Source organism: Girardinichthys multiradiatus, chromosome 20 (genome assembly GCF_021462225.1).
Source record: "Girardinichthys multiradiatus isolate DD_20200921_A chromosome 20, DD_fGirMul_XY1, whole genome shotgun sequence".
Classification (NCBI taxonomy): Eukaryota; Metazoa; Chordata; class Actinopteri; order Cyprinodontiformes; family Goodeidae; genus Girardinichthys; species Girardinichthys multiradiatus.
The window spans coordinates 28,606,610-28,617,971 of NC_061812.1; the positions used below are offsets into that span (position 1 = coordinate 28,606,610).

General features: G+C 38.4%; 1 protein-coding gene across 1 annotated transcript; it reads left to right on the forward strand.

Annotated features, from left to right (window-relative positions):
• The first annotated feature begins 540 nt into the window (after positions 1-540).
• Positions 541-3,921, forward strand: LOC124856142 (oxytocin receptor-like). Its single transcript, XM_047346375.1, has 3 exons — positions 541-1,611; positions 3,058-3,189; positions 3,419-3,921. Exons 1-3 carry the CDS (start codon positions 765-767, stop codon positions 3,556-3,558), a joined length of 1,119 nt encoding a protein of 372 aa, XP_047202331.1. The 5' UTR covers positions 541-764; the 3' UTR covers positions 3,559-3,921.
• Positions 3,922-11,362: the final 7,441 nt, after the last annotated feature.

An 11,362-nucleotide genomic window follows, 5' to 3' on the forward strand; every position in this document is an offset into this window, starting at 1 on the left:
AGATTAGACTCCCTGATGAAACCAAAACATGTCTGAGTGACCTACTGGTAGATATTTCTTGGCGTCACAAAACCATGTTTCCTTACAGTAGACTATAAATACAAAATTTAAAAAAACAATTTTAAATTGTCTATTTTTTTTAAAAACCTACAAAACCTCTTTCTTCTGGTTAAAAAATTGGTGGTCCGTATGTAACGCCCTGAAGTAGACTAAAAAATCTATCTATCTATCTATCTATCTATCTATCTATCTATCTATCTATCTATCTATCTATCTATCTATCTATCTATCTATCTATCTATCTATCTATCTATCTATCTATCTATCTATCTATCTATCTATCTATCTATCTATCTATCTATCTATCTATCTATCTATCTATCTATCTATCTATCTATCTATCTATCTATCTATCTATCTATCTATCTATCTATCTATCTATCTATCTATCTATCTATCTATCTATCTATCTATAACCTTGAGCTCCACCCAGTTTGATTCTTGTATAAAAACTGGGGGGCGCAGCACAGGAGACCAAAACAAGAGTTGAACCTCAGCAGAGCTTCACTTCCAGCAATAGACTGAGAAAGGGACTTTATAGGCAGCAATGCTGCCTGTATTCTGATCAGGGAGAAAATGTTTGTAGAATTGAACTTAAATAGCAAGCCAGTTTTGTAAAGTTTTATGTAGGATTGTTACATTGGTTTTTTATCTTTTCTTTTTTTTTCTATTCCAGACTCTTTGTTTCCGAGTTTAAATGCAAAATGCGTCCGCTAAATGAGAGCGCCTTTGCTGATGCGCACGATGTTCCGCGGGATGAGGGTCTGGCCCGGGTGGAGATCGCGCTGCTCGGTGTGATCTTTGTAGTCGCATCCATCCTCAACACCGCCCTGCTGCTGGTCCTCTGGAAGCAGCGCAAGCAGATGTCCCGCATGCGCGTCTTCGTCTTCCACCTGTGCCTGGCGGACCTGGTGGTCGCCTTTTTCCAGGTGTGCCCCCAACTTATATGGGACATCACGGACCGGTTCGTCGGACCCGACCTGGTGTGCCGCCTTGTGAAGTACTTACAAGTCCTTGGCATGTTTTCCTCCACCTATATGATCGTTGTGATGACTGTGGACAGATACCAAGCCATCTGCAATCCGATGGTGAAGTTTCAGCGGGCGCGCACAAGACTGAACGTCCCCGTGTGCGTGGCATGGGGGGTTTCTGTCGTGGGCAGCTTGCCGCAGGTTTTTATTTTCTCCCAAGTGGAGGTCGCACCCGGCGTGTTTGATTGCTGGGCGGAATTCATCCAGCCGTGGGGGCTGCAGACTTACATCACCTGGACCACTCTGGTCATTTTCATCCTGCCAGTTTCTACAGTTGTTGTTTGCCAGGTGCGCATCTGCAGAGCCATCCAGACTAACCTGGCCAAGAAGACACGCAAGCAGGGAGTAAGCGTCGGTGTCCCGCTGCCATCTAGAGCCAGTGGAGTGGCCGGGATGTCTAAAGCCAGGGTGAAGACGCTGAAGATGACAGTGGTCATTGTACTTGCGTACATTATATGCTGGGCTCCCTTTTTCACCGTCCAGTTGTGGTCCGCCTGGGACGCACATGCGCCTAAAGAGAGTAAGTTTCTTTAAAAAACATTTTTTCTTATGAGCAGAGGCTTTATATGTGTGATAATCAGTTACATATACACATTAATTAACTTAATTTACATTGAATTTATTCACCTTAATGTACTGTAATGACTGTGTTAAATCAATGAATAAAAATTATGTTAAAAAATTTAAATAATCAAATTAATCTAAAACAAATGCTAAAATGCTAAATAAATTATGGCTTAAATATGTTATTTTTTTCAGACATAAATCTAAATAAGTAAATCACTTGATTTGATCATTTATAGTTAATGATTTTATAGTTTGTTAAAATAATAGAAATATATAATTCTTCTGTATTTATTTTAGTATTTAATATTTACTCATACAGCCATACTATATGGGCCTTTAGCAGAATTTGATTTAGAGCTCCAGTTCTATCAATTGCAATAAATACATAATGTGCTAAATTTATATTTATAGATAAGATTATTTAAATAACAGCGTAATAAATGTATTAAATAATGTATTAAATAATTGGTGAACATGCCCAGCAACTCAACTGAAAACCAATCACCTTGTCTTTAACAGTGTTAGCCCCACCCACTCACTTTGACAGAGGCAAAACCGATAAAATTAACTTGCTGCAACAAGACCAGAAAATAATGAAAAAGACAAATACATGTATATAACTTTAAAATATAATAAATACCCAATTTCTATATTTTCACAGTTATTAACTTTGGTTTAACAACTTATTGGTGTATTAAATTGTGGCACTTTTGTAAGTTGAAACACCTTACATTCTCATTATTTAATAAACAGTAGTCCAGAGTCCTGCATTTAAATGCAGACCTCAATAAAGATATTCCATTTATTATTTAGATATTGATTAGTTTACAGCTACATTATTAGTAAGCCAGCCAAAACAAAAACATATAAACAGAGCAGAGCAGGATTATATGTTGAGTTATGGGAAACATATATGTAATCAAATGAACTGGACAAGATTGTTTACATTTTGCAGTAAAGTTTCTGTGTTCCTTTAGCCTTTTCACTTACAATAGATCAATCTTTATTCTTGCTTGGATATAAAAACACATTTTAATCAGATACAATTTATCTCACTTGTATATTTTAAGAAATGTTTCCTATTTTTATTGCATATCTATATTACTTTTTAAGTAATATATGTTGCTTTTGTGTTTACTTTGCTGCTGATACACTGAAAATTACCCGACCTAGAGACAAAGGGCTATTCTATTCTATTCTGTCAGTCATTTTCTACCGCTAATTCCATAATGGGTCACGGGGGAGCTGGTGCCTATCTCCAGCAGTCTATGGGCGAGAGGCAGGGTACACCCTGGACAGGTTGCCAGTCCGTCGTTGTTATAATAAAAGCCTCAACGCTTTTACATATTTATTAGATTTCCCTGCAAGCATGTTACATGTTTCAGTTCTGTCTTTCCAGCTGCTATTTTCACTATCCTGATGCTGCTGTCCAGCCTGAACAGCTGCGCCAATCCCTGCATCTACCTTCTTTTCTGTGGGGAGATCCCAAAGAGGCTGGTGAAGCTCCTGTGTCCACGGCCACTTTCTGCTGGTAAGGATCCAATGCATGATGAAGCAACGCTTGTCAGCACTTTGTATATGAGCTTTAAAAATACCTCAGAGTCAAAGGGATTGTAACACCATGCCATAAAGGGGGGGAAACGTGGAGATCTGCATGCTGAGAAGAACTTACTCTGAGCTCTCTTTGCATTTGGCTGATAGATAAAGACAAGATATGCTTTATCTGTTGATGTTTCTAACATTATTGCTTGTCATCGAAGCAGTCATCAGGGGACCAAATCAGGGATGGATGGCCATAAATGAAATTTGGACAGAGCCAACTTCAGATGTTGGTCTGAAGGTGACTTCACTTAGACGAAATATTTTTGACTACAAAAAGACTATATGGTATGTAACATAATAGATTATTTCTCAAACCTGAAAGAGACTGGACCTGGATTAGCTGAACTCTTATTTTTATTTTCAGCTGTACAGTGATTTATTATTTCTTTTATACAAAGGTTTGTCAAGATTACCACAATTACAACAAATCATACCCTAGTTCCTGGAGCTTAACTCTAAATGGTAATCATATGTTGGGTCTGTTTCATTTTTCAGTGAAAAGCTTTTCTTCAGAGGAAAATACAGAACAAAAGTCTTTCTATGAATGCACAGAAAGGTTAGATGTTTTTGTCCTGAAAAAAATATGAATAGGTTTGTACATGTTTGTTGTGATGAAGGTGGTTGTACTGAACAACTGACGAATAAAGCTTTAAAGCCACAATTTCTGTTTTTTCTTAGGTCACACAAATGAAAAATATGACAATAATATTAAAAGTATTAAATGTAATTTATAGTCTGCTAAACTGTCTTGCTAAAGTATTTCTACTACTTGAACTATTCCATTTTGTCACGTTACAACCACAAACCTCAATGTATTTTATTGGATTGTGTGTCAGACCAACACAAAGTGTTGCATAATGGTTTTCAATGTGTTTTATGAAACCATTAAACAAAAAAACTCTGGTGGCAGCATTATGATGTGGGCTGCTTTTATTCAGCAGGGGATAGGGAAACTGGCCAGAGTTGATGGGAAGATGGATGATGCTAAATACAGGGAAATCAGGAGCGAAGGTTCACAGTCTAGTAGATAACAGCCCTAAACATGCAGCCTGCACTTAGTGGTAATATTCTGTCTTAATTTAAAGGATTGTATTATACAAATCTGGACTGTGTATCTCTCTTGGTTAAACATCTGGCACGTTATACACATTGAATTTATTATCTGCGGATCTGCAGAATGATGATGGATTTTAACACACGCAGTGCAGCATACCAGAGGCAGCATGACATATGTTTGACTTGCACCATATACACATGCAAAGAACATAACCCATTTATTTTACACTACACCAGCTGAGAACAAGACATGAATAAATTCTGAGGTGTGTTTCTCTTGCTATCATAATAAAGGAATCTGAACGATGAGATCTTCTTTAAACGGGGTTGTAATTTTTCAAGGTTAATTTTAAAGTAAGGACACAGAAAATGTATCATTGGACCTGATTAACCTGTCCATTACTGTTTAAAAAATAATTGTGTAAATATTAGCAGTCAGTCTTTACATGGAGATGTTTTCTTAGTTATTCCTTTCATCTTAGCAATACAAATAATACAGAGAAGTCCTTAGTCCTCATTTATTTACCTTTTAAGAGAGCTGAACCAGACTTTTCAGAAGAATGATATGAATGTAACATTTTTCATGGTTATTCTTTTTCCAGGGTAGAATTATCATTGAAGTTAAACTTTTTTTTAAAAACATGAATTAGATGCACATGTTTGATTTATATATATATGTAGATTACCTGCAATCCACACAAGTCTAAATTTATATGTACAAGATCAAATATATATATATATACTCATCTACATTTTTTAATAAGTAGCACTGAAGGTTCCAGGATGTAACTGGACCTGACCAAAGCCCGTTAACATCTGGTAAGAGATTATGGCTGATTGCAGCTGAAACATTTTCTTTACCAACCTAAAAATAATTTTTTGACAGCACTTACAAGGTTGGCCAATGCTAAGAACATTGGGTTAGTCCAGGAATCTAAGAGCTCTAGGGAGAATTGTAGATTTACACTGGTTGGAAAAAGTCTTTTGGAGCCATCTCTAAAGAATTTCAGATTTCGTAATCATAGGTTCAAATATTAGTTGGCATTACAACAACTTCTTCGAATGTTTCGCCACTTTACCAAGGTCCGGAGGACGGCCTGAACTGTCACCACCAGAGGAAGGTCAATTCGTTAGGAACCCATGTGTTAGGATGGCCCAGTCAAAGTCCAGACTTAAATTCAACTGAGAAGTGCTTTTACAGATGCTTTCCATCCAATCTGACTAAGTTGACCTATTTACCAAAGAAGAATGTGGATTAAGTTCAGTTTGTAGTTGTGTAAAGCTGGTAGAGAGCAGACATACCTCTTCACCCTTTCTAAAGACTTATAATATAATTGCAGAGAAAGGTGGTTCTATAAAGTATTGACTCAGGAGGGCCGAATAAATATGCACGCCTCACTTTTCAGATATTTCTTTAAAAAAACTGGAAACCAATAATCGTTTTTCCACTTCCATAGATTGTTTTGGACATTTGCACTCCAGACCACTAGTTGGCGACAATGCCCTGGATTTTCTCATTTAAAGAAGGAGAAAGGAAGTAATTTCTATCAGGAATTCTACATGTTTTTGTTTTCTTCTGGTTTCTAAGTCAATAACTGTCCATGTGTGCTTCACAGCAACCTTCTCTCACACTAGTTCCTTCATAAAAGCGCATTTGTTGTCTCTTTGTCTGCACCTTCTTTTTTGGTCCATTGTGTTTCAAACCCTCTTAAATGGGCAGATTCCGCGGACTGTTTGGACCATGAACTGGGCCTGTTCCTGTTAGAAGAGGTGAGACGTTTAGTTATATGGGTAAAGTGAGCATAGAGACCCGGCTGCAGGTGGTGAGCCTCAGCCAGCAGGGACTCTCTCAGGCTAAGATCGCCCGGCAGACGGGGGTCTCCAAGAGCGCCATCCAGGCTCTGCTGCAGAAGCACAGGAAGACGGGCACCGTGGAGGACCAGAAGCGCAGTGGCCGACCGCGCAAGCTGAGCGGGGCGGACGAGAGGCACATAAAGCTCATCTGCCTGCAGAACAAGAAGATGTCCAGCAGCGACATCACCTCCGAGCTTGCGGTGACGAGCGGGACCCTGGTGGACCCGTCCACCGTCAGGAGGAGCCTGGCCAGGAACGGCCTGAGCAGGAGGCGAGGAGAGAGAAGCAAAACCCGCTTGAGTGATGAGAACAGTAAGGAGGAAAACCACAAAAAAAACAGTGATGAACAAGAGAAGGAGCTATCTGCTGATGATTCAGGAACAGAGATAACAGACTCTGATAAAGTTACTGTAGATGGCATCAAGAAGGAGAGTCTGTACCCTTCAAGTTCAAGTGAAGAAGCATAGCAGCCTCATTGTAGGTTTCGTTAGACAAAATAAATTATCAGCTGATGGGTCAGTCTGGACTTAGAGAGACAGAAAATGGTAAACTGTGTTGAAACAAAAACCAAACATGGTTCAGATATGTAATGTAAGCTCATATTTATAGAGTTCTTATGCCAAAAAGTGTCAATCACTGCTACATGCACTAAACAGCAACAAGAAACTGTGAAGAAAAACTATGAGTGCCTGGAGAAACCTGTTCAATTATTTTCTGTGTTCATCCAAACAGGAGACGTTTGTTTCAGCAGGCTAAAATGACCAAAAATAAAATCAACCAAACATGTTTGGAGAGTTGCTTTTTGAACTGTTTATAAAGGGAAAGGGTCAGGTTTATGTGACATCACTTCCTCTGTGTTCTTGCTTATGGCAGTTTAAACTATATGGATCAGTCCAAAACTATTCATACTGCTAGTAGATTTAGATTTAATGTAATCTTTTAATTTACCAGCATGCTTCTTCTGGCTGGAAGGAATATTAACATTTGGAGTCCTAATGCAGAATCCGATTCAGTATATGTGGAGGTGACTGAAGATTAGACTGACAGCCAGGAGTCACTCCTGAAAAAAACAAAACATGAAATTGTTATATTTATGCTGAAAATTGCAATATTATGATTTACCCACATTTTCCTTACACCTCTCTTACCTCTCTCAAACCACGATGAGCCCACTACTGTTATTTAGCTTTAGCATCTCGGTCACTAAGATCTATATCAGGTGTAGGTAGGGATAAAATATGGTGAAAGCCCATCCAACTGGCCGCATATATTATCGCCAAGCAGAGTTTGCAACATGATCTATTGTAGCCAACTGAACATTGCGTCCAAACAATCCTTTGCGATTTTGCCCACATTCAATATATATGATGAAATTTGCGATTTGATATATTGTACAGCTTTGCCAGAAGCCCTTCCAACTTCAAAGACTCGGAGCTTATCACAAAAGATGAATGGACAAAATACCAGTGGAAAAAAGCACAAAGCTGCTAAGTAATTTTAAGAAGAGTTTGGTTGCTGTGATTCCAATAAAAGCTTTTCCACTGATTTTTGAGAACAGCATAAATAATTCTCAGCAGGTCATATCTTTGTTTAAATCTAAATAAAAACTATTTATTTTTTTCAAAAATGATACCCTTTGTACATGTCTTATTTTTGTCTTTTGGTAGATGCCGGGTTGAAAGAAAACAACTGGACAGCCATGGGAATGTCATGGTATGATAACCTTGAGTAAAAACAAAATGGTTTCACTTTATCATGGTATTTGCACAAAAGTGTAAAATAAAAATAACCTAACTTCTATTAAAACCAGCTTGCCATGACATTGTTACATTAATAACAGTGTTCATGTTGTTTGGGACCAGAAATATTTCCAAGCAGAGAGATTTGTTCTTCTAGTGAGGGAAAGGGGTAGTAGCCTTCTTTCAGCCAGCTCACTGGCGGTGCACAGCAACATGTGGGGGAGGGGTAACACTGTGTTACTCTGTGTTCATTACAGCCCAGAGAAAACTCCGGTCACTTCAGCACTCTCCCTGGCATCTTATCTTTTTAGAAAAAGGACTTCAGGCGACCTTAGGAATGGTACAACAAATTTTTGAGATTTTAAAACCACACATTTTTAAAACTTCGGTGTGTATTGATACTCAGCCAATTAGCAAACCCAAGAACATAACTGACACTTTTTGTTAACAGAGACTTTTTTTCAATAATTTATAATGCAGTGAAACAAATTTTAACCCCCGAGGTCCCAGACTTTGTCATAATATTTAAAAGTGCTTTAGACCAACAGTTCTCTAGGGTTTCTGAATGAACGTTTTTCATTGAACCATGGCTGCTGTTTCATGAGAATTGATGTAAATTCTGTCATCCAGGACAAAGCAATTTCAGGTCCTTAAGTAGAAGGCAAATGAACTTCACTCAAAACCCCATTGCAAATAAACGAGAGATCTTCTGATTTCTTAGTTATGGTGATAGAGTGCCTTGAGCTTCTCACATTTAGTCATGTTACAAACATAAACTTTAGTGCAATTTATTGGATTTGTTTGCAAAGAGACAGATTTTCCTGTCATCTTTTAAACTGATCCTAATCACATACATTTCTTTATTTTCATCCAGTCCTTGATGGATTTACTGGTATGTTTTGGGTCATTGATGCTCCAGGGATCTGTTACAGCTTTAATTTTTACAGATGGTCTCATATTTTCCTCAAGCTCCCTCTGATACACAGTTTAATTCTTTAATGTTGAACAGAAAAGGTCCTGCTTCTGCAAAGTATCCCCATACCATGAGTTTTTTTTTCCTGGAATGCTGTATTTCATTTATTCCAAGTATGCCCTCTGTTCCGTTGTCCAAATAATTAAATTTTAGACTCATCTGTTCAAACAACATTATTTCAGATAGCTCTGCCCTTGTTTCTGTTAGTGAGCAAAGGTTTCCTCCTTGCACAATACGCTTGGTAGCGAAACTTGTGCAGGCTCTTTCTGATTGCACAGTCATGCACTTTCAAGCTAAAAGTAGAAAGAGCCTATTTTAAGTTCAGTGATGATAATTAAGCGTTTTTGGAGGCTTATCTTAGCATTTTGCAGTCTGCTATGTGGCAGCCAGACCTAGGCATGTTGCCAGTTTGGGTGTTAAATTTAAGTTAAATACTTGTTAAATTGGCACATCCCTGTTCTTCCATTGCTTTTTTGCTTTATTTTATTTTATTTCATTTCATTTTAAGTTTGTTTTCTACAGAAATGCCCTGGACACATTTATGTTATTCTTTGTGTTGTAGTTGTGGCAAAGGAATTAGGGTGATACTGCGCTGTATCAAAAGGAGAGATTTATTACCCACACTCAGCATTTCCTACAAGCCTACTAAAGAGATATGCTCTTGAAACCTGCTTATTGTTGAAATAAAACATTCTTGTTTACTTATCTGCTACCAGCTCCTTGTGTAGAGCACATATTTAGCAAGGTCTGGCCTGAAAAACAAGAATTTCAATAGTATTATAATGCTTACTGTGTGAAGGTGTTAAAGTCAGGTAACTACTGTAAGCACAACAGGAATTTAATCACACACTAGAGACAAAGAAAGCACAAACACAAATTGAAAAAGTCAGATTTAAGTTGGTTTGTTGGTCTTAGACATAAATAATTAATGACCTTAAAATGTGTTAAAAACTGAATTTCTAAGAAATCTTAAACAACTTAGATTAGGAGAAAGTCTGGCTAATTAGACACAAAACACAAAGCAGTGGGATGAATCTGGATTTAAGACAGTGTCTATGAATGTGTTGAAGATGACCCTGGAGACCATGGTGGATGTGGGGTGATAGTGCCTGTTCCTGTAATGTGTGAGAAAGCTAATGAGTCCAGGCAGCAGCAGCATCTGTTACTTTAATGTGTGTGATATATGAATCTAGGTAAAAGTAGGACCACTGGAGGATGGTTTTAATTTGATATCTGCCCTTGAACCTCACATGATCTTTATTGTGTTGCCATCTCCAGCTAAAATGGCCATGTCATTGCCTAGGAATAGCATGTGTTTGTATCAGGAAAATTGACTGGATCAAATAAACTTTCTGAACTTTGTTTGACCTCATGTACTGGGTGCCAATCCCTCAAAGGAATGTAAGGAGATGTCTTCAGAGAGATCGGTCTGTATCTTGTATTTTTTCTATTTTCCACAGATACATCGAATAATGTTTTTTGTTTTTTAGAGACTAATTTGTTCCCGAGGTGAATAAAAGCATTTATGTCCCATGACAAAGGCACCGAGTTTGATTGTACTAACTGAGGAAATGGTTACATCAATGTGTGCTTCTGAATTGTGATTTTTAATTATAATTCATGATAAATATTTATAATCAATAATCATAAATCCTTACAGGCCCATGGAGCCGCATGCAGGCCCGTCCGTGAAAGTTATGAACAGGACCGGTAACAAAGGGCAGCCCTGCTGGAGTCCAACATGCACTGGGAACAGGTCTGACTTAATGCCAGCAAAGCTAACTAAACTCCTGCTCCGCTTGTACAGAGACTGGATGGCCCCAAAAAAGGGCCACATACTCCTGGATGGTTCCCCACAGGGCACCATGAGGGATATGGTCAAAAGCCTTCTCCAGGTCCACAAAACACATGTGGACCAAATGTGCAAACTCCCATGAACCCTCAAGCACTTGTAGAGGGTGTAGAGTTGGTTCAGTGTTCCTCAGCCGGGATGAATACCACACTGCTCTTTCTGAAGCTGAGGTACTATAACTATAGGCTCGGGGTGGTTTTAAAAACAAGCTGTACTGGTGAAATGTCACATGACGCATCTCTTAAAACAGTGCAAGAAATGCTTTTCTTCGATAGGTTGTCACGTTCAAATCCTCGCAAAAGCATATGTTTCTCCTCCCACACACAGAAACTCATTAGGCTACTTCAAATAAGCCTCCATCCATGTGTATCCACGTTAGACGTTAAAAAAACAGCCACATCACGTGCAGAGACAAAGCTTGGGAACAAAAAGGAAACACATGCTGACATTTCTGTAGCTGTGTTGGGATTAAAAAGGAGCTTTTACCAGCTTCTTTAAAAGCGTCACCCCACTAATGTGTCCCGGCTTTATAAAAACACAGACAACTGTGGTGAGAACTGACAGGTTTGTTTCTCTGGATGCCAAGTGTGAGTATAAATCGTGGAGAACACTCTAACCAAGGTGAATT

What these genes read in the sequence shown, in the direction of transcription:
- LOC124856142 (XM_047346375.1), top strand. Translation starts at nt 765, where the DNA reads ATGCGTCCGCTAAATGAGAGCGCCTTTGCTGATGCGCACGATGTTCCG. An exon ending in CGCACATGCGCCTAAAGAGA is followed by an intron (nt 1,612 to 3,057) that starts GTAAGTTTCTTT and finishes CTGTCTTTCCAG; the next exon opens with CTGCTATTTTCACTATCCTG. An exon ending in TCCACGGCCACTTTCTGCTG is followed by an intron (nt 3,190 to 3,418) that starts GTAAGGATCCAA and finishes TTGTCATCGAAG; the next exon opens with CAGTCATCAGGGGACCAAAT.